Source organism: Cryptomeria japonica, chromosome 1, assembly GCF_030272615.1.
Source record: "Cryptomeria japonica chromosome 1, Sugi_1.0, whole genome shotgun sequence".
Classification (NCBI taxonomy): Eukaryota; Viridiplantae; Streptophyta; class Pinopsida; order Cupressales; family Cupressaceae; genus Cryptomeria; species Cryptomeria japonica.
The window spans coordinates 390,807,570-390,831,886 of record NC_081405.1 but is presented as its reverse complement, the minus strand read 5'-3'; the positions used below and the strand labels follow the sequence as shown (position 1 = coordinate 390,831,886).

Below are 24,317 nucleotides of genomic sequence, written 5' to 3'. Positions count from 1 at the left end.
TTGAGGCAAGTAAGGAGAATTTTGTGCAAGTAGTTACAGATGATGCAGAAAATTATGTTGTTTCAAACTTTTAGGTACACTATTGATGAATAGGCATCAATTATTATTTAGGACTCCTTCTGCTGCTCATTGCCTTCACCTCATAATGAAGACCTCCTTGATACTGCTAAGACTATCCCTAACATCAAACAACCAAAGCAACTTTATGGAGATCCTAATTCCATCACATTATCAAAGGATTATATATTGACTTAGCAGTGGTAAGCACCTCTATTACAACACGAGGAGCTTAGTTTACTAAGACAAAAACAACTTCTTGGGAGAGAGAAGATACAACTGAATAAGTAAGGTAGCATCGCTCAATATTTGAGCACATATGTGCCAAAAGTTGAAGAGATTCAGATTCAAAGTGATGATATGGATGGTAAGTCACCAATACTTGATCTAGAATTTGCAGAAATAGTTTTGCCTCAACCTAAAAATGATGACTCTTACAACATTACACTATTTCTCAAAATACTTGGAGCCAAACCAATCACTACAATGTCATACTTCACTACTTAGGGGAACCCGCACCCAGCTCCTCTAAGGTTGCAAATCACTTTGTCATACATCGATGGTTATTTGGAATGAGAATAACCTTTTTTGGTGATTACTTTTATAGTGTTGATCACTTAAGTTGCTTTTTAATTTTCCTCCCTCATTTTTTAGTGTTGGCACTTAAATAATTTTTGCTAAATGTGGTACTTTAAGAAAAACTATCCTTTTTCCTACTTTTCCAATATTCTTCCTTTTCATTTTTAATTTTCACACTTTAATAATATTTTTCGACCTTCATATTTTTTGGCACTTTGCTAATACTTTTTCGCACTTCAATAATTCTGGGCATTTCAATAATAATTCTTAGCATTTTAATAATTTTGGAGACTTGCCCAGTTGTTGCGAGTTGCAAGTTGCAAACCTGCCAGATGCTAACTTGCCAGTTACCAACCTGCCAGATGCCAACCTACGAATTGCCAATTGCCAATTGACAACCTACAAGATGCCATATGTGCCAAACCTACCAGACCAGCCAAATGCCAAATGTGCCAAACCTACCAGACCAGCCAAATGCCAAATGTGCCAAACTTGCCTAACTTGCCAGATACCAACCTGCCAAACATACTAGGTGCCAATTGTCTTTATTTTTCCCTTCCGGTCTTATTTTTTTTGCTTTTCATTTCGTTAAGGTATTTTATTTTAACTTTTTGTCCCTTTGGCACTTTAAAACTTTTATTTATTTTGCACATGTCAATAATTGCTTTTCCCGGACCCCCCAATAGTCTTTATTTCTAGCATTCCCATAATAGTTGCCAATTCCAATGTTTTAATAAATATCATTTTTGTCTGCCATTTGCCAATTCCTGTATTCTTAAATTTTAATTTTTTCACCCTCATTGTACTAAAATTATCCTTTCCCCTCCATTTCTTGATTTTAAATTTTTCCAAGTTTCCACTTCCTTTTCCTTTATTTTTTGTTCTTTTTTTTTCTTTGTATTGTTTCCATTATTAATATTTCTCTTCGTTCCCCGATACCCATCTGACGATGTAACTTTTACCTTCGAGGCATACCACCACCAAGCAGCTATTATGGCATACACTTGAGCGTAGACAAGCTTCAGATATCTTAAGAATATGGTCCAAGCTTACCCAACACGGTGTAATCAGCACATAACCTAACCCATGATTGGATGATTAGAATCTTCACGCATACTAAGAGTAGTACTAAATTTGATAGGCATCAAGACTTCATACCTGGGAAACCTGGGGACGCGTCCCCTACCTGAAAACCCCCGTCCCAGTCCCGGGGACGTTTCGGGGACTTGGGGACGGCTAGGGGACGTCCCCCCTCCCCGTCCCCAAATTGCCAGATTTTTTAGGGGACGTCCCCGAAACGGGGGGACGGCTGCCCTAGCTGGGGGGGACGTCCGTACGTCCCGGGGACGGCTGGGGACGGCTGGGGGACGTCCCAGCCGTCCCGGGGACGGCTAGACGTCCCCCACATCTAGGGCTAGGGAAAATATTTATTTTCAATTTTTTTTTAATTTTTTTTAATTTTTCTAATATGCCCCTCTATCAATTCAATTTTTTCAAAATAGTTATAAAAAATTAATAATTAATAAATTATTGAAAATATGACTATTATTTTAATATTTTTCAAACATTGACCCTCTATATTGAAAGATTAAAAAATTAAAAAAACGACTATTAATTAATAATTTTTAATTTTAATTTTTTTTCATTATTAAATTTGAATAGTTATAAAATCAAAATACGACTATCTATATTAAATTAAATTAAATTAAATTATTAAAATAATAAAATTAAAATATTAAAATAATCAAAATATTAATAAATTAAATTAAATTATTAAAATTAAATAAAATAATAAAATAATAAATAATAAATTGTTAAATTAATTGTTAAAAACTTGAATGTTAATGGTTTTGAATTTTTAATTTTTATATCTATGTTTCAGTTTTATCGTTTCATAATTCATAGCAAACATTAAAAAAATTAAAATTAATAAATTTTAAATTTTAAAATTATAAATAGAAAATAAAAATAATAAAATATTCATAATTTAATAAATTTATAAATTTAGTTCATAAGTCTTAAAAGACTTATTACTGTGATTATATCATTATACCATACGATATATGATTATATCGTATGATATAATCACATATGATAAAATCATATATCGTATATGATTATATCATACGATATAACATATATGATATATCGTGTATTACTTTAATCGCTGCGGACTTTGGGGCGGGCGTGATTCCGCAGGAAAAAATGAAAACGCAGGGAGGTTACTTGCAGCGTGCAGGGCACTGAAAAATTGCAGTTGATCGATTTTCTGTTTGGAAGGCAAGTCTGAGATAACCATCGCCTAGGATTAAGGAGGGTTCTGTTTTTTTGAAGGCTTTCAGTTTTAACTTTTAAGTTTTCTGTTTATTCACCAGTCATTCCCAGTGGATAAAGACTAAGAGTTGAAATTTTAAATTTATTATTTTTATTTATAGTTTTAACTTTTAAGTTTTATGATTATCTATTTTAAATTTTTAATAAAACAGTAAACTTAAAAAATTTGAAAGAATCGTTTAGCATCTGATATATTTATATTATCATTATGAGATAAATGTCTGATTTTTTTTTTTTTATCAGTTCATTCAAAGAATCAGAATAAAATACAATGAGCAGCAGTGGGACTGACAGTAATAGTGACCATGAAGTGGAAGTGGTTGGTGGAAATACAGGGGGAAGTGCTGAGACTGAGAGAAGTAGTGGGCAGCAACCTAACATATTTAAATGCCCTTCAATAATTATGAGCACATATGCAAAGGGCCCTTTTAATAAAGACAAACCTCTTCTCCAATTTGCTACACCTAGGCCTAGTGGTGAAGGGAAAAAAAAATCTGGAGGGAGTAGGGTGTGGGGTTGTCATGTTTGTTTGAAAGAATTTAGGGGCAGCTACACAAGGGTAAAGTCTCACTTCTTGGGTTTTTCAGGTCATGGGGTCATAGCTTGTCCAAAGTTAACAGATGAGGAGAGGATAGAGTGTCATAGATTGCATATGGAGACTGAAATGGGGAAACAAAGTGGGGCAGTCCTAACACCTTCTTTTTCATCTTCACAAGCATCTGGGCCTATGACATCCACTATTGGCAGTAGTCAAACTGAGACAAGAGGAAAGAGGAAGGTTAGTGATAAGGGAAGGTCGGTAGAAGCTTTGTTTAATATAAAAGGACATGAAGCTACAGAGTCATCAGTTGGTAGATTCTTTTATGCTAATGCCATCCCATTTCATGTGGCACGTTCCTCTTACTTCAAACAAATGGTCATGGATATAGCCTCTTTCGGTCCCACATTCACACCCCCTGGAGATCATAAGCTACGGACTACTCTCTTAGACAGAGAGTATTCCAAGGTTAATGTGTTAATGGAGGATATGAAACGAACTTGGATGAGGACAGGTTGCTCTATTGTGATGGATGGGTGGACTGATGTTAGACATCGGCCACTCATCAATGTCATTGTCACATGCCTTGCTGGTTCTTATTTTTTGAAAGCTGTGGATTGTTCAGGGAAGCGTAAGGATGCAGAGTTCCAGTTTGGCATTTTGAGAGATGCCATAGAGGAGGTTGGGGCTGCTAAGGTTGTACAAGTGATCACTGATTCAGCACGTGTGTGCAAATCAGTAGGTTTGATGGTGGAGGGTGCTTACAAACACATCTTTTGGACCCCATGTTGTGTTCATGCATTGAACAATGCATTAAAAGACATAGGGAAAATAGATTGGGTGAAGCAAGTGGTGGCAGAAGCTAGAGACATTCAAATGTTTATTTGCAACCACCACACCTCACTTGCTCTCTTTAGATCATTTTCAAAGAAAGAGTTCCTTAAACCTGTTGAAACAAGGTATGCTAAATTGCTAATGCCACTTAATTTTGTATCAAACTTCCAACTTTTTAATTTAATTCTCATTGAATAAAATATAGATATGCCACTTAATTTTTTTATTATTTTAATGAATGTAGGTATGCCACTTACTTCATCTTGTTGGAGAGGATGCTTGAGGTGCATGATGCTCTACAACTGATGGTGGTGAATCCTGAGTGGGGTAGATGGCGGGAATCAAACTCTACTGGAGGAAAATCTGTCAAACAAAAGATTCTTGATGACCATTGGTGGTCCACTATGAGGTAAGACATCACTGATTTAAAGATTTTATTATCAAATTGTTGATTGTTTTAGATTGCTGATTTTCATATTCTAATTTTAATATTTTGAACTTTGCACTTGCAGATATGTTTGCTCTGTCATCTCACCTATTGTAGATGTCATTATATACGCTGATAAAGACTCTCCTAGTCTTGGAGAGATATATGAGACATTTGATAGTATGCTTGGGAAGATTAAGCAAACAATTTTGGCCAAGGATCCTACTTTGGGGTTCTATGAGCAACATATTAGGCCCATTGTGACACGAAGGTGGAACATAATGAACACCCCGCTTCATATGGCAGACTATGCATTGAATCCCAAATGGTATGCACCAAAGGATGGAAGGTTACCTCCATGTGACGATGATGAGGTTTTAGATGGGTTCACGCGAGCCATTGATAAGATATATACAGAGGAGCAGGCCTCCATACTTCGTGCACAATTCCTTGACTTCACAAATCTTCGTGGTCCTACAATGAGTAAACCACAGGCGAGGTTGGACATAGCTATATTAGCCCAGAGAGACCCTATTGGATGGTGGACATGGCATGGGAGGGATACACCACAATTGAAATTGCTTGCCACTCGCTTACTTTCGCAGGTTGCTAGTTCCTCTGCTGCAGAGAGGAATTGGTCCACATATGGCTTTATCCACTCTATCAAGAGGAATAGACTTACCTCTAGACGAGCAGAGAAGCATAGTGCTCTTCGACTTCAGGATCGTCAGACTCCAGAGTATCGACAGACTCCAGCTTTACGATGGGATGTTGATCCCGAAGATGTGGCCCAGGTTGATGAGGAGGAGACACCACAGGGATTGGTTGGGATTCCATTGGACGAGGTGGACGTTGACCAGGACAGTGGCATAGACTCAGAGGACTCTGATTTTGATGCAATGTTAGGAGATGCAGATTAGGGGCAGCATTATACTTTGCTTTTTAGTTTTTAGTATTTACTTAGTACTATTTTGATTTCCATATCGCAATTGACAATGAAACAATATGGCAGCAGTGTAGCCTTTGGGCATTTTGTATGTTATTTCTTTAATATCTATTATGATATGCATATTGACAATGTGAATGAATTGAAATTCTGAATTATGAGTGCATATTGAGTATTGACTATTGAGTCTATTGATAATGTTGTATGTTCGATGTTTGCATTCTAAAATGTTTTCATAGTATCATACACATGCTATATGTTCGATGTTTGCATTCTAAAATGTTTTCATAGTATCATACACATGCTATATCCATGTTTTCATATTTTCTGTTTTCATAGTATCATACACATGCTTTATCTATGTTTTCATATGAACATTTAAATTTTCCTATATATTTTAAATTTTCCCTATATTTTATATAGCCGTCCCCTTTGCCGTCCCCCCCCCGTCCCCAAATTTGGCAAAAAAATTTGCCGTCCTGGAAACTCGTCCCCCCGTCCCGGAAACTTGGGGTAACGTAGCTTCATACTAGTGGAATGACAGAATGATAACAATCTTCTGATTTTCAATCTAATGGTAAGCACAGCAAAATACATTTTTCCTTGTTTTAGATCAGGATAACTTTCTTTCTAACAAACAAAATCTACTTTAAGACAAAAATGTGATTTTTATTAAAGAAGCCACTATGCAATATAATCAACATGTATCTACTCAGCTTTATATGTGCTAAAATTTTAACCTACTTACAGGATATTTTAGGCTTCTTTTATCATAACCCTTCCTCCTCTGTAACACTAACATTTAAATCCACTGTACATTATTATCAGAAAGTGAATGCTAAAATTTCTTGCTTTTCCTTTAAATCCACCTTTCTTAGTGGTTCTGATTTAACTTTCAGAACTCTTTGCATCCGAATCTTTAACATGTTTTAACGATAACCAATTCATCCAGTTTTGTATCTACCTCCATCCCTGCATTTATGAAATTGGAGAAAATAACAATTGGTAAATAAGGTATGAAACATTATATTCCAAGCTGCTACCTGGATATTGGGCGCAAGTAGGCTAGGTTGGTCACCAAAGAAAAGCACCATCCTTGTAATTTCTTGTTTGAGGAGGATCCTGCGTTCTCTATGTATAGAATCCCCACAAATGATTGCTTGATCATGCACATCACTGTATTTTTCCACACCAGACATATATATAAGCAACTCTGAACAACTCAAAAACATTAAATACATGAGTTACTCATACCTCAGGTTCCTAAGATAATTGAAATAAAAGCATCTCTTAAGATACCTATTTCCCTATGCAATGAAAGAAGCAATATAACTTGTAATATGATTGGCTGCACATTAGAATTGTCTTTCATACCCACATTATAGGTGAAAAGCATCTACAGTTGCATAATTGCAATAACTAAAACAGAAATTTGGAAAGAATCAAACGATTTTGATAGAAAAAACAATATTCTCTTCTACAAACAGAAGTGACTGCTCCTTTTTCACCATTGTGAAACCATATCTCAGTATTTGAGTTTCAACGTGCAACATCATTCTCTGAACAAGAGATGCCAACCCAACAGACATTTAAAAATTCAAGATAGCATCCCAACTTGTATGATCAAGACACAAAGTTTATAGTTTTATAAGCCAGGTAGTCTTTAAAATGATAAATCAATCCCCACTACATTCCATTACAATAATAGCTAGATTTTGCATGAACGTGACTAAAAGAAAAAAGAAAAGGCTATATGGAATCACTGTTTAACAAGCTGCATATAAGATTTATGTTCCAAGCATAACTGCCAAAGTTGGCACCCAAAGTTGGCACAAACTAAATAAATGTATGGATTCCTTAAAGAATAAAGATTTTTATTGCACTTTTCTATTTATCAACTTTAAATACATAAAGACCTGATCATTTACAAGTTAGTTTGATCACATACACAAGTGCACATCCAATAAATGTGTACAAAAACAGATTTGAGCTGAAGGAAACATGATGTTTAAATATATATAAATTCTAATATGATTTTGGTGTAAAAAGCTTATGTATTACAATATCCATGGCATCAAAAACAAAAATCAAAACATTGGGTCATCAATTATGGTATTGAGGAACCTGTACACTCCACCCAGCACTGCTAGTGCTATGGTGGGTCCTATGCTTACGAGTCAGATAGGGCCTCAATATTACTCTAGCCATACAATCATTACTCAAGCTCAGGATTTACTCAGCAAACCAAAAGTATAATCATAATTCGACTGCTTGATATCTAATCAAGAAAAATCAGGAAATCAAAGCTAAAAATTCCATTAAAAACAATAGGGATAAAAATACTGTTTTTGTTATTTTAAGCCAAATAAAGGGCAAATCACATTGCTTTTCCATCTAGCACTGCTCAAAACAATTTTAAATTTTTGCTTTTTAAAACCAAAGTCGTGGTCTACGGTTGACAGCAATCAGCAGGGTCAGGGGCAGTGCCCCAGGCACCTTCTCTATCAAGACATTGGACAAGGTGAAGTGGCAGAGCTCCTGCCACCAGGCCCAAATTAAGACCTTAGAGACCACAAAGATCTTAAGGGTGAATGCCATTTTTCATTTTTATCACTCTAAACCAAGCTCCAAATTCTTCTATTTTTATGTTTTTTGTTTGCATTTTGATGGGTTATCATGTGATCAAGTTCGACCCTAGGGACACACAAGTCATGACAAGTTTGGCAAGGCAAGTCTAACAGAGACTCACCCAGACTTGTAGCCAAATTTTGAGGTCTCATTTGGCTTGGCTTGGCTTGGCTTGTCTCGGGATGCAGCAAGACTGCCAAGTATCTGACAAGCCTTGTAACACTAGTTTGAAGGTCCAAACAACTCAAACTAGACAATACAAAATCCTCAATAATTAGAGGTTCCGCAATCATGACAAAAAGAGGACAAAGGAGTTCATCACTAAGTTTGTCATTATAAAGGTTCATTTGGGTATAGCCATATTTTAAACAACATTTTGGATAAAATATTGCACTTTTATAGAACCATGCAATTTGTGAAAATGGACCTACATGTAAGTGGCATTGCACTAATAAATTCTCTTATCAAATCATGGACTGTGTAAAATGCAAATGCATATCCATCCAAAAAAAGACGTACAAAAGAAAGTGTGGACTAGTTCTGAAGGACATGGGACATACATCCAGGATCACATAGAAGAGCAGTATAGGGTCATCTCTTCGTACTATCCTCATCGTTCAGATTGTTGTTAGCATATTGAAAAAGGTCAGAGGATTAATCCATGCATTTGGATCTATTAAATATATTGTGGAAATTTCCTTCTGTCATTTGTGGTTTTTCCATTAGTTGTTAATGAAAAATGTGTCCATAAGCATATGAGAATATCAAACTTCCATAAGAAATTATACACCTATGTGAACAATACATTCACATACAGATTTCATGCAATTTGTTTATCAAAATGTCTATGTTATAAAATGCAAAATTATAATAAATCAGCAAGGGAAACAAAGAGTTTGACAAAATTACACAAGAAGAATAGTGCACATTTTGGGTTTCAAACTAGTCAAGGGTTATTACAGTGGTATCAGAGCTGGTTTTACTGACAGCCTGTGCCTTTCATGAGTGAAATGGAGAAGAGGTACTACAATAGAGAATTATGGAAACAATGGCAGCCTGCACAAGTTTCGGAAGGCGAGACAACTTTTGGCATTTTGGGTATACACAAGAAGTCACATTCAGATAATAGTACAAACAATCCTGAGATTTTTACTGAACCTAGGTTAATAAACATGACTGAAAAGAGTGCAAGAGATCAGGGAGAAAAGAGATTTTTGAGTTTGCTAGAGACCCTAGTCAAAGTGCACCAAGTTGCCGAACAAAGGGCACAACAACAGAATCAACGTCTGTATTTATTAACAGAAATGATGGTGCACCAACTACGAATGAATGTTGGTGCAAACACTAATGGAGGCAACAATGGTTATAGTTCAGTCAATGGTAGGACTCCCAATCAGCAAGCTACTGCATCCAGTTCCAGGCCAATGATGCCTATTTTAACACCTAGAGGTGAGCCTCAGGAGGGCAACGGATCCACATTGATAGAATTACAGGATCAGTTCAAACACGTTTGGGTTGATGCAGGTTTACAGACAGATATGTCCTTTAGGGATTATATGCACCTAAGGATGAAACACTTTCTTAACAGGGGTAACAAAGACCACAATAATGATCTTGGGAGGAAGAATGGCAAGCTTAGTTTAAATTTCTTTGATGGTTCGGGAAAGACATCAGCGCATGCCTTGGTTCACAAGGTTGACACATACTTTCAGCTTAATCAGATGCCTGAAGATGAAGCGATCAAATATGCTACTTTACATCTTGATGGAGTTGCTCATGAAAATTGGCATCTTGGCATGATCACCATGGGTCATGATCTAAACACATCATATGCTGAATTTACAGAAACTTATAAAGAGGTTTGACAAGAAAAACCTGGAACTCCATTTCAAGGAGTTAGTGCAACTGAAACAGTGGGGTACACATGATAGCTACATTGTTGAATTTCAAAGGCTCTCTATGTTGGTCGCCGATATATCTGAGAGGAGATTAATTGTCTTGTTCATGGATGGATTGATGGACCCTTTAAGGGGTTGGATTAAGGCCCTCAACCCATTTACATTACAGGATGTGGTTAAACAGGCAAGAGCCATGCAGTCTTCGACTTCAAAGGTCAGAACTCAGAAATCAGTCAAGAGGAACTCCACCCAAAGATGAGAAACATGATGACAAACTTGATACAAGAGTGCCCAATCCACCTAAACCTAGACCTCCCAAACTGGATTTTGAATCAAGGAGTGATTTGAGGAAGAAAAAGTGGTGTTTCACTTGCCACAAACCATGGGAACCAAGTCACAAGTGCCTTGGGAAGGCAAAGCATACTACATCAAGGTCACATCTGACATAGAGGACAGGGTATCAGATACGCTCAGGTAGTGAGCATGAGGAGGTACACAGTCCAGTTGCTTGCTTATCAAGAGGTTGTACTCATCTACCTTTTCGAGTAAAAGGAGTGCTAATGTGACAGATGGTGATTTGTTTGGTGGACAATGCAACAACTTATAATGTCATCAATGATGATTTGGTAGTGATATGAGGAAAACAAGTTGAGGACATTCCAAGGTTCAGAATCAAGATGGCAAACAGATTCAAAACAAGTTGCACTAAGATGATTACACAATTGGGCATCTAGTTGGATGGTTTCACACTCACCAGTGATTTCTATGTTGTAGTAGACAAAAATGCCGTAAATAATAAATAATTTTTTGTTAATAATAATTGGCCATGTAATAAACAATTTGTTTCCGAGTTGTTGAAGCACCAACCACTTGCCAATTCCAATGCCTTATTTAGCAGCTACCATAACAACAGGCAAGGGAACAATAGCTACAATAATAATAACAATAATACTGGCACAAGGAGTAGGATACAATATGATGCGAAGGTGAGACCCATGATCCAGTGCTGGAAATGCAATGAATGGGGTCAATTCGCCTAAGAGTTCCAAAGTGGTCAAAACAATGTAAGCATGTTGTGCAAGTGGTGTGGACTCAGAAACCACAAAGACCTCGACTGCCCAAAACAGAAAGGGGTATTAACGCTAGTCGTGGAAGAGCCAAACAAGGAAGTGTTTGTGATAACAAGGTTGCAAACAAAGAAAGCAATATATCCAAATCCCTGTACAGAGAAGGAAAGACTTCAGGAAGCCAAAACCGACGTGGAACAAGCAATGGCAAATGAAACAAGGGCCTCAAATGAAGTTGCCAGTACTCCACTATGGTCAAAGTCTGATGAGAACATAGTAAGATAGGTGCTGCAAACCACAATACTCGTACGGGTAACCGACCTTGAACAAACCATGCCACAATTAAAAATGGCCATCATCATTATAGTCGACGACAACACAATTAGTTAGGAACAATGCAAACCACAAAAGGAACCAACAGCGAAACCTTCAAGCAACCTGGCCACTGATCCCATGTTACTGGTGGAAGGCAATGGGAGGAAGCTAGTCATCGTCAAGATGGAGATAATGGGAAGGAAGCTGATGAACACCATCGTCAACGAAGGCTCGAGAGTCAATGTGTTGCCGAAGAAAACATGGAAATGTCTAGGGAAGCCAACACTCTAGCCGCCAACCTTCCATTTGGTGGGTGTCAAATAGCATGGAATCAAGCCATTGGGGACATTGATGGCACAAAAAGTAACAATTGGCACACAATATTTCTTCCTAGATTTTGTAGTTATCCTGCTGGAAAAGAAGGCATATGACACTCTCCTTGGGAGGGGTTGGTTGATCACTGCCAAGGCAAACCACAACTAGAAGCGAAACACACTCTCCATCAAGAGTAAAGGAAGTATGGCATCAACATCAAAAATCAGGCAGTGGGCAACAAACTGGCATCCTCCGACTCGAATTCTGGAGATGGAGAATCTGGGATGGACGAAGTATGGACAATAATGGAACCTAATGACTAAGGAGTACTTGAACAAGAAAACTGCTCGGAGCATGAAACAAGTTCTCTGAATCAGTTGTTCCACTAGCAGATGGAGGACTAGGAAATCTTCCACCCCAAGTGTAACACGCTACAAATTGGGGAGATTGAGGAAGTTGACAAGGGTACGGAGAATGCTACCTCCCCCCCGAAGTATGAAGAGTACAAGGAGGGAGTGGCATGAGTGGATGACACACCAGTGCACCATTTTGAAATGGACACAATCATAAAGTATAAAGAGACAAAAGTGAAGAAGGTGAACTAGGGCGATGAAGAGAACCCGAAAGTGATATTGGATGGTGATGACTGGAACCCCGTACTGTAGGCTGCTGCATTCAAGATATTCCTAGAGTACAAGGACACCTTCGTGTGGACATATAAGGATCTAAAGAGGATACCGCCAATGTTGTGAGTGCATAGAATCCTCGTTGTGTCGGGTGCACAACCCATATGAAAGAGGCCCTATTGGATTAACAAGAACTATGTCGCCAAGGTACACAAAAAATTGAAAATATGTTGGAGGCGGGTATAATCATCATATCTCTCAAGAAGGAAGCAAACCAGACAAGGATCTGCATGGACTAGGTGTCTTAATCGAGTAATGATTAAAGACCTCTTCTCGATTTCATTCACCGACACCATATTGGAGGAAGTGGCAAGCCATGAGATGTACTCCTTCATGGACAGATTCTCAAGGTACAATCAAATAAGCATTGCCAAGGAAGACAAACTCAAGACTACATTCATGGTGGAAGACGATGTGTATGCGTACAACAGGATGCCATTCGGCTTATGCAACACTCCCGCAACCTTCCAACGCATCATTCTACACCTTTCACAAGATGTCCATGGATAATTTTAAGGCATTTCTAGATGATTGGTCAATATACAGCAGACAAAAGAACCATCTCACCACACTTTGGGAATGCATGGAAAGATGCTGAAGGGCACAACGGGCATTAAATCCAAAGAAGTGCAGATTCATGGCACCTCATGAGAAGTTGCTTGGACATATTGTCTGTAAGGAAGGATTGAAGACAGATCCTAAAAAGGTTGGGGTCATCATCCAGATGGAGGCCCCAAAGAACGTAACAGGAATCAAATCCTTTCTGTGTCATGTTGGCTACTATCGAAGGTTTATAAAGAACTTTGCTCAGATCTCATACCCTTTGAATATGCTGACAAGGAATGGGCAACCATTCACATAAGGAGATGAGCAAAACAAGGCATTTGAGGAACTAAAGGCAAGACTGGTGATTGTACCAATATCGGTGTACTCGAATTGGAATAAGGAATTCCATGTGCACGTGGATGCCTCCAGCTATGCAATCGAGGTGACACTAGCACAAGTAGGCGTACAGGGACTAGAGCATCCAATGTTCTTCGCTAATCGCCTACTCTCAAAAGCCGAAAGGAATTATAGTACAACCGAGAGGGAAGCACTAGGAATGGTGTACTCTGTACAAAAGTTTTGTCACTACCTCCTAGCAACACTACTCACTCTATATGGACCATCAAGCCTTAATGTACTTGGTGATCAAGCCTATCATCAGTGTTCCACAGCCGTTGGGGACGCGGGGAGTCGGGGACGGGTTACAAGGACAGGGGGGGGGTGGCGGAGTGGTGGTGTTGATATAGTTATACATATACTTATAGTACTTGAAAAACTAGTTGTGAAAAGATGTATAACAGTATAAGAATTACATTTCAAATGAACTATAGAAAATTAATAAAATTACAAAATAGCAAAATTTGAAATATTAAATCTAAATACAAAGATTTCTTCAATGCTAATTACTAAATAAAATTTGACAAGTGAAATTGTCAAATTAGAAATTTCTATTATATCAAAAATATCATATGAATATCTGATGTCACAAAGTCTATAATGATGATTACATGATACATCATTAAAATGAGTAGCAAATAGCAATAGCATTACGAAAGACAAAATGCTTAAATCGCTCAAAATTAAAAAGAAAAAAAAAAAAAATTCAATTGCTTTTTGAGTCTGACATGTTCAAACGGGAGACTACTGCAAGTCTCCTTGCCCCTCAAGAGACGCATAGGAGTCTCCCAAGGAGTCTTGGAGACGTCAGATGGGAGATTCCTCCAAGTCTCCTTGCCCCTCAAGAGATACCTAGGAGTCTCCCACGGAGACTTGGAGACGCCGAGACGTTTCTGCATCTCCGACGGAGCACCGATGGTGGTGGTGGGAGACGCCAAGTCCCCGTCTCAGCGTCTCGGAAACGTGGGCCTAAGGGGGAGGGGGGGAACGCATTTTCATGGAACACTACCTATCCTTCAAGGGCGAATGAGTAGGTGGTTGTTGTTGTTGCCAGAATTCACATTCCCCATCATAGTCTGAGATTGTTGATCATGTGTCAAGGATCAAGTTAGAACCACCTCATGGGGTGAACAAAGATTTCTCGGATACCCATTTGTTCCAAATTGCCACACTACCACCATGGTATGGGAGCATCGAAGAGTATCTATCCACTTCAACCTTTCTAAGAGAGATGTTGCCGAGCGAGAGAAGGAAGCTTGCAATTACAAGTAAAATCTTTCAACTTATAAACAAATTGTTGTATAAGATATGTCCTAACCAAGTGTTACGGAGATGTCTTATGTAGGAAGGGATCCCCGAAGTGATGAAGGAATCACACGAAGGGTTCGCAGGAGGCCACATAGGACCTGATGCCACTGCATGCAGTGTTACTAGCAAGTCTATGGTGGCCAACATTGCACACGGATGCTCGCGAGTGGGTAGTAGAGTGCGATACATGCCAAAGGGCAAGGAAACCATTGACACAAGACTTCATGCCACTATTCCTTTCACAGCCTCAGGAAATGTTTGAGAGGTGGGGGTTCGATTTGTTGGACCATTGAAAGTGAGCCAAACACACAAAAGCAAATATATTATCATAGCAATAGAGTATCTTACGAAGTGGGCGAAGGCGAGAGCACTCTCAGACAACACTGTTGTTAAAACGGCAAACTTTATCTATGAGTAGATATTGACGAGGTTTGGGATACCATTTCAAATTACAAGTGACCGGGGACTGCATTTTGTGAACCATGTCATCAAGCTCGTGACGACAAAATTTAAATTTTTCATAACCTATCCAGCCCATACTACCCAAGGACCAATAGTCAAGCAGAGCCTACAAACAAAGTGTTGGTCTCGCTGATCTATAAGTCTTGTGGCATCAAGGAGGAAGACTAGAAAGAGAGGCTACCAATGGTACTATGGGCATACCGTACAACATACAAGGTGAAGACAAAACATACTCCATTTCAACTAATGTACAAGCAAGAGGTAGTAGTTCCTACTGAGTACATGGTTCGAAGTCTACGAATTGATGTTAAGAACCACCTCAATGATACGAAGAGTTTGAAGGAAAGCATACTTGAACAAGTTGGACGAGCGACAAATGATGGCACAATGCATGGCAAAGGTAAGGCAAAGTCGATAAAAGTTAGGGCACGACAAGCATCTCCAGATAATGAACTTTCGACCGGGGCAATTGGTTTTGAAGTATAACAGTCGTAACAAGATTAAACTAGGGAAGTTCAAAATTAGTTGGCTTGGACCCTATAAAGTAAGGGAAGTTGGCCAGAATGGAGCAATCAAACTTGCAACACTTGACCACGGGCCTATTAGAGGCACAGTGAACGGAGCAAAGCTGAAAGTGTATCAAGAGAAAAGGGAAACTATAGTAGTAAACATGTTGGGGAGATTAGACAATTGAAAGGAAGTCTTGGAGGAAGACCTAGTAATCAAGGAGCAACCATACAAACCAGATGAGGAGTGGGTTGAACCTATAACATCACTTGAAGAAAGGTTGGTAAGGAAGCACATGGCAGGCATTGTTGTACCACACGTACAAAAAAACCTACAAATGCCTATTTTGGCAAACAAGCATTATGGGTGTGACTCGGTGGATACTAGAAATGGAAGGCACCGTATGAGGAACACGCCAAGTATACTCGACCTATGATATCGATGAGGAAGCGGAGAGGAAAAGAAATGAGGAACAAGCAACGAGGGAAGAAGAATCAGTGGAGGACTTTGAAGAGGAAATCAACTCGGAAGAATATTTGGAATCATTGGGCACATCTCTCAAGATGATCATGAAGGATACTCGACCTATGATATCGATGAGGAAGCGGAGAGGAAAAGAAATGAGGAACAAGCAACGAGGGAAGAAGAATCAGTGGAGGACTTTGAAGAGGAAATCAACTCGGAAGAATATTTGGAATCATTGGGCACATCTCTCAAGATGATCATGAAGGAAAATGACATGTTCATAGCCAAGCGGGATGGCTATAATGAGGAAATTCTTAAAAGTTGGATTGAGGAAGGCAAGGACCCTCCACCTTTGCCAACCTCGAACTCATTGTGGTGAGTCATCCCCAACCTAACAAGACCACTAAAGATCGATGGGGAGGAGGCCAATTTGTACCAACAGTATGAAGGTCGGTAAATCGACAAAAGCTATAGAGGTATCAGGTTGGCACCCCTACTTGCCAAAATCTTTGACTTAGAATATATTGGGACATGCTATGAACGGGAGTGTTACAGGAGACTGTCAGGTACATGTTGGTGGCGATACACCTCTAAGATCAAAATGAGACCCAAAAATGAGCCTAGGGAGATGAAGAGAAACGCAAACGATAAAGGTGACATAGAGACAAAGTGGCAAAAGGCAGAGGAGGAGACACGCAAAGTTGGCAAAATTGGCAAGATTAGAAAATCCAAAGGGCAAAAATTATTAGACTTAAAAAATTAAAAAGAAAGATGACAAAGAAAATAAAAAGCGAAGTAGCAGTGGTAGTGAGAAAAAGTTGCACGAACTTGAAGAAAACAAAAGGTAAATTTTTTTACAAAGGGCTGAAGGTAAAAAAACTAAAAATGAAAAGAATAGGACGAAGGAAACTTTTTCTTAAAAAATTAAAATATATATCGGTCGTACAAAAGATATTGGAAATAAAAATAAAATATATGGATTGGAAGGATAATATAAAATAGAGGAAAAAAATAAAAGACAGCCAAAAATTAAATAGTAAATCGGTGAAAAATGTTAGGAAAGAGACATTATTTTTCTTGATTAAAAAACTCACCTTGAAGTGTTTCGTCCCTTATAAAACAACTTAAGGAGGTCATTATGCTTCCAAAGCAAACTTGGCAAGGGTAAACAAAAGAAGATTGGTGGGGGAGGATGTAGAGAAGTCGTATAGTGTACGTATACTGAATATGAATTACACAGGGAAGCTGTTGTATGGACAATAGGGTGCTTTGTACAGAAGGAAGTCGTACGCATTTGCAAAAAGTTCGTACGAGAGTGAAGCACCATGGACTTACAATGGGAAAAAAACCAAGCCGTATGCGAGGGTATTGTATGGAATTAAGGCAACACAAGGCAGCCATACGGGGTGGAGACCGTATGTGAGCAATTATAGGTTGTACGCAGGCAAAGTTCACCAGGTCATATGGCTCAAGGTAGCCCACACTCATTCACCAATCTACGGAGAAGGAAAAACCAAACCATAAGTGAGCAACATACCGTACACAGAGAGGCAAAGTTGTACGTGGCACTAGGAGGTCCAGCAAGAAGTTGTATGAGAGGGAAGCCAAGTTTGTACATGGCAAAGGACAAACCGTACTTAAAGACACCGTACAGAGAAAGCCACTAGTCAGAACTGTACTCAAACACCGTACGGAGAAAGCCAATCAAGGCCGTACGAACAAGAGTGGTGTGGAGACGAAGTAATTAAACAAAACAAGTACACGAAGAAAACAAGACACAAAACAAAACACATGGTGAAAATCAGCTTTGGAAACCCCAACCAATTGGGAGGCAATCAGGACAGTTATCATAACAACCAGGGCCAACACGTTTATAAAGGCCAAGCTTCCCATTCAGAATCAATTTCAACCATGGGAATTAGCAACAGTAGCAAAAGTAAGAAAGTTCGGCCTCGCGACCAAACTAGACATGACAGAATTATAGCCTATACTCTCACCTGGGAGAGTTTGAGCGACATTAGTTGCCGCACATTGTCGCAGGATACACACAAGGACCACAACCTCAAGATGATCTTGAAGCATGTGGAGGTGGACAAGGCAGTTCAAACACCTTTTTTCAATATACAAGAATTTGATCCCATTTTGAAGGTTCTAGTAGTGTGTTATGATGGGCACAAACACAAGTCCACCATCCCTTACAATGGACACGATGTGACTATGTCCTTTTGGTCGGCCAAGTTTACAAGGATATTCAGAATCCCATCACAGGGTGCCAAGGTAGCCAAGCTGCGAGGCAAGAGGACAACACAGCAGGACGATCTACTAAAAAGGGAATGCCATGACAAGTTGATGCAAAAGGAGTGGGAAGGTGTCTAGAATAATAGCGATAGTAGAGGGGTCAAGAGATCCTTCTTGGAGACGATGGAATGGAAATGCATCCTGGAGGTGATAAAGAGTCGCCTCATACGAGCCAGTCAAACCTACAACATCGTCATCTGCATGATTTACTTAATAATTGGCCTAAACACAGAGAAGGTTTACAACTGGACGGCGTACCTTTTAGATAGAATCCGAGATTTTCTCAATCTCCAGCATAAGGCGTTTTATATGTCCGAGCATGCCATCAACTTGTTCCTTGATGTCGTCCACACTCAACTATTGTAGAAAAGTGGAATAAGATAACCACTCCTTTGCATCTTCTTGCCTATGCCTTGACACCAAAGTACAATAGCAATTAGTTTCTTGATAAACCAGGAAGGATTCCACAACGGAGAGATCTATAAGTATCTGATGGGTACAAGGCAGCATTTCTTAGACAATATCCTGATGATGATTTGCAAGATATTGTTACAAATGAGTTCATAGAATTTGCAAATGGGAATGGTCCAAGTGTTGATGCACTTCGTCATAGATCCAAGAAGGATGCTCATAGCTAGTGGCTAAGTCACAGCATACGGCAATTTTCATGGATGAGGTTCGAATTTAATTGAATTTCAAACTTCTATTAAAAAAAATCGAATTTAATTGAATTTCCTCTATAAAGCACTGCTATCCGCCTCTAAACACAACTCAGCTGGTCATGGGTATTCTTTGTATATGCTTTGTATCTATTGGGTCATGGGTGTCTGCAACTGCTGGGTCGCCCTCGGATTTTCTCCAACAAGGGTCGCTACTTTGATAATTTATTAGAAGTATACATATATTTAAAAATAAACAAAATTATAGAAGGCAAATTTTATCCGAATTTTTTTTCGAATTTTTCCCTTGTCGAATTTCACCCGAATTTCATGGTTGTCGAATTCGAATTCGAATTCGAACCTTGTGACTTAGGCTGGTGGTACTTCCATGATGCATGCTTCCAACACCGACAACCCCTCGCTGTAAAAGTTTTATCACAAGTAACTTTAATTAATTAAAATTTATCACAAGTTTATTTATAGTTTACTTTGTCTTCATAGGTTGCTAGTAATTTTTAATTTTAATTTTATTAATGTATAACTTTAATTGTCTACTTTGTCTTCATAGGTTGCTAGTTCATCTGCTTCAGAAAGAAATTGGAGCACCTACACTTTCATCCACTCAGTAAAGTGCAATAGGCTGCTATCAAAAAGAGCGGAGAATTTAGTATATGTGCATTCCAACCTACGTCTTCTTTCACACAAACAACGTGACCACACACAAGGGGAAATGAAGATGTGGGATATAGAGCCAGAGCATACTGATTTGGATGCTCCCGCTTCTCAGCTTCTTGCATTGACAGTTGATGACTCGGATGCCGAGCCAACTTATAGTGCAAGTGCAAGTGGCATTGGCTAATCTAATGTCAATGTCAATTATGAGGAGGAGGAGGAGGAGGAGGAGGAGGAATTAGATGATCCATTTGATGATTAAACTTTATATTGTTGAAAGTTGAAACAATGATACTTGAATATTTTGTCATTTTGATATATGATGCTATGATTACAAGTTTATGTTTGTTTTGTTGTTTATATGATGCTATGTGACATGCTAATCTTAATTCATGCTTATAGGCTGCACATATATTAAAATATATATTTATATATAAAAAAATTATGTGTTGTTGTACTAACGAACCCAAACCCCTTTTCAAATTTTTGTCGTACCGGCGTACCGATTGTTCGAATCCAAACCAATGCCCGAACCCGAACCGGTTAGCTGGGTTCACACTTTACAGCTATATTAAAAATCATATGGCTTATTTGTGGCATTCTACTGGTTTCTCTTCGTATACCCTGTCCCATATTTCAAATATATTCTTTCCAAGAAAAAATGTCTATAAACTCTTTATTTTCCTACAAACAGATGCACAATATGATGAATATTGATGAAAAAATTTCATTGAATGGAGAACACCTTTGGATATGGAGCATGACCTTGGTTTCAAACAAAATCAACAGTTGATTCAGATTGAAAATCCTTTTGACTATTCTACTGGCTGGATAAGCGAAAAATGAATATATCACCCAGTCAGCAATAATTGCATACCATATCATTTTCTCGACCTGTTTTGCAAGATTATATTCAGCATCTGCTTCCTTTTGTTTTGAACGCCCAGCTTTGGCCACTTTCTTTGATTCCAATATTTTGGGCAAGACATAAAGTTGGTATTCCTCATGCAAAAGTATACTCTGCAACCAGAGCAACAAAACTCTGAAATTTTAACTCCTTTAACAATCAGAAAGAATGTTCAGAAATTAACTAACTTGAAACATACCTCATCCCTATAGAGAGAAAGCACTAAATTTTCCTTCAATACTGCCTGAAATTGAGAAGGAAAACAATCAGACCAGTTAATATTATCTTAAATAAAAACTAAAATATAAAAATCAACTGAAGAGTAAAACGATAATATCAGAAAATTCAAAATTGACTAGAGGTTAGAAATGTCACTGACAAATTAAGATAAATACTTCATGATAGTTTGCACTATCCAGCAGCTAGCCACTTGTTCTTATGAAAAAAACACTGATATCTCTCATCCACATCCAAAACTAAAAAACAACTACTTCATCCACAAACATAACTAAACCGATACATAGCCCAGTCCTAGTACCCAAAATGAAAGTATTTCTCAGCTCAACCAGCAGTGACTGTCAAAAAAAAAATATTGAAAATTTATCATATACCTAAATTTTCAATGTATCTGACAAATTCTAGTTCATGCGAGCATTCTAACCATTAGTATTGGTCTGATATATGTAACTCATAGACACTCACTTGAATTAGTCACACCAAATGATATAGACATTTAACAATCCGTAGAATTCACGTTTACATGACAACTTAGCTTTTCCACAGTAATTCTACGACAAAATCTGATGGAAACTTCCATCCAATATCTTGCTTTTATATAGTTTGGCAATGCTTTTGAAGGCTAAAAGTGATTTGATATTCAATTGATCAAATTCTCCTATTTCCAGATCTGAATAAAAAAGCGGTGCCAGATTTGACAGGGGTAGTACCTTAGCCCTATAAAAAAGAGGTTAGGGGCTAGACTAAAATGGCTAGAGCTGGTTATGCTTTGATACAGGAACAATGCCCTAGTTCCCAAAGTTTTTGAATGCTATGACTATATGTGCCCAAACAATTAAAGCTAGCCAAGAAGGTTTGTCGTGTCCAGTTGTCTCCCAAAGGATGATGGAATTTACAAATACTGAATACTCACTACCACACGCAAAAAAAGTGTCAAAGATCAACCAATGCTTTGAGTAAATACACAAGAAAAATTTCACCTCAAAAAATATCTCTTGTTTTTATAAAGTCAGTTAATGAGGATATTACATCCATACTATCAAGGCATAACATTTTAAGTCTAAACCTAATGTTGGTTTGGTCAACCTAAGATTTCTCTTAATTGTCCTACTGTCTTAACCATATAATCGTATTAAAGACTTACTTCTAATTTCAATTGATATTGAATCATTAGTTAGTGATTCTAGCATTAATTTGGGTTTGATGTCAGCATCTCCAACCCTTAACCTCGCCCTATATCATGACAGGAAGCACATCAAGGGAATTGGCCCCCAAACCACTCAAGGGGCATTGACCCCAAGCTCAATGGGGACTACCACCCACAAAGCCCCTGCTCTAGTTTTAAAAAGAAAAACATAAAAAAAACATTTGAGGCCACACGACTGGCAAAGCAACTTTTTTTATTCTTTGACTTTTTCACAATTAAATCCCAAGAAATTGAATTACATTTATACTTTTGGTTTGTTGAGTCAATTCCTATCCTGAGTAATGCTCCTATGGCTATAGCAACAGTTTTAGATTTGTCTGAGATACAAATGCAAGATTCCACTGAGCTAGTGATGTTGGGCTGAGTGAAACAAGCTCCTCTCTACCATAGTTCATGACTCCATATTGTGATTCTTGTTTTTGAAGCCATGGATATCATAATCAATGAGTTTTCTACACCTAAAACATTTGAGAATATTTATATATTTAAAAATGATGTTTTCTTCAACTCAAATCCAATTTTGTATGTGATCAAAGTAGTTTCTAAATGGCAAGCCTATTATGTCTTTAAAGTTGATTTATTGAAGGATACATGGTAAAACCTTAAAATCCTTTAAAAAATATATATTTCATGGTTTTTCAATTTGTCAAGTATTTGCATAGTCTACAACAAGTTTGAGTGCCAAGTCCAAGTCCACTTCAAAAATCAGCTTGTCGAATCCAACTCTTGTAACTATGGTATTGACTAAACTTTATGCTTTGGATTGTTCACTATAGCCACCAAACAAATATAGTTTGTTATTTGTTTCTAAATTACACCTTTTTCCCTGAGGAATACGTGCAAACACGATACAATAAAACATTTGCAAATCACTTACTGAAGGTTTTCTATTTGTCCATGCTTCCTCGCAAGTAGATAATCATACACTACTATCTATACAATTACCATTAACTAAAGAATGGTATTTTCTCATTGACAATAATATCTCTATTAACCATACTTTTGTTTGTAGAGACATTTAGTAGTTTGTCTGCCTTGGATTGTTCATTATAGCCAACAAACACATGATTTTATTTTTTCTTCTAAACCACTTCTCTTTTCCTCAATACAGCCAAAGACTGAAAAATCACTTAGCAAAGGTTTCCTACCTAATCATACTTCCTTGGGAATGACATTTTCTAACAAGTTCATTATGTATTTAAAGTTTAAGTTATTGAAAAGTGCATGATAAAAACGTTAAACCCTTATACAGTCTCTATATTTAATGGTTTTTTAATTTGTAAAGTCTATGCAAAGTTTCTACCAAGTTTGGGTCTAAATCCGAATTCAAGTCACGAATCAACTCGTCTAGTCCGAGTCTTGTAACCATGATCGAGAAATCTAGTAGACTATATGCTTTGGGTTGTGTTGATAGGCATTTTATGACCACACCAACACAAAATAAAGTTTCCCAACGGTCACTCTATCCTCTTTTGATCGAAATCATATGTATGCTAAGATTGCAAGATCATATATTGATTCCAAGATTCCAACTGCATACTAGCAACTTTATGATGGATATAGACCCATTTGGTTGATGTTGCTAGTAATCCAAGGGGACTTACATACAATTAAGAAGACTTAAACATATTTTGAAACTTCAAGGAGACTTCCGCAAGTGATTTGGCAATGAATAACTCTTTTTTTGGGACCTTTCAATGAGATAATGCGGAAAGTAAAATGGGAAAGGGTTGAGAAATTCTAATCTAGATCTAGGAACTCAAAAGATAACAATGACTTGGGCGAGATCGACCACACTTTGCTTCGCCAATTTCAAACAACTACACAAAGGAGGTGCAATCTTCAGAAGTTGTGCTTATAAGATTTTAAACCACTAACGAACACCATCAAAGAACAATGTTCATCCAATAATCTAAGTTAAGAATGCACATGTAAAAGCTCAATCCAACATTGCACTACAAATAGAAATCGTCTAACGACGAAAGGTATGAACATATGATCTCACCACAAAACAATGCAATCTATCTCA

At 37.9% G+C, this 24,317-nt stretch overlaps 1 protein-coding gene across 3 annotated transcripts in view; it reads right to left on the bottom strand.

Annotated features, from left to right (window-relative positions):
• Positions 1 to 24,317, bottom strand: part of LOC131070921 (probable protein NAP1) — a 258,974-nt gene that overhangs the window by 100,616 nt on the left and 134,041 nt on the right. For all 3 annotated transcript variants that reach the window (XM_058006606.2, XM_058006607.2, XM_058006608.2), the window contains 3 exons: positions 21,044 to 21,088; positions 20,815 to 20,957; positions 6,759 to 6,891 (listed from right to left, as the gene is read on the bottom strand). In XM_058006606.2, the coding sequence (XP_057862589.1) occupies positions 6,759 to 6,891; positions 20,815 to 20,957; positions 21,044 to 21,088 (321 nt within the window). The remainder of the gene's footprint in view (positions 1 to 6,758; positions 6,892 to 20,814; positions 20,958 to 21,043; positions 21,089 to 24,317) is intronic.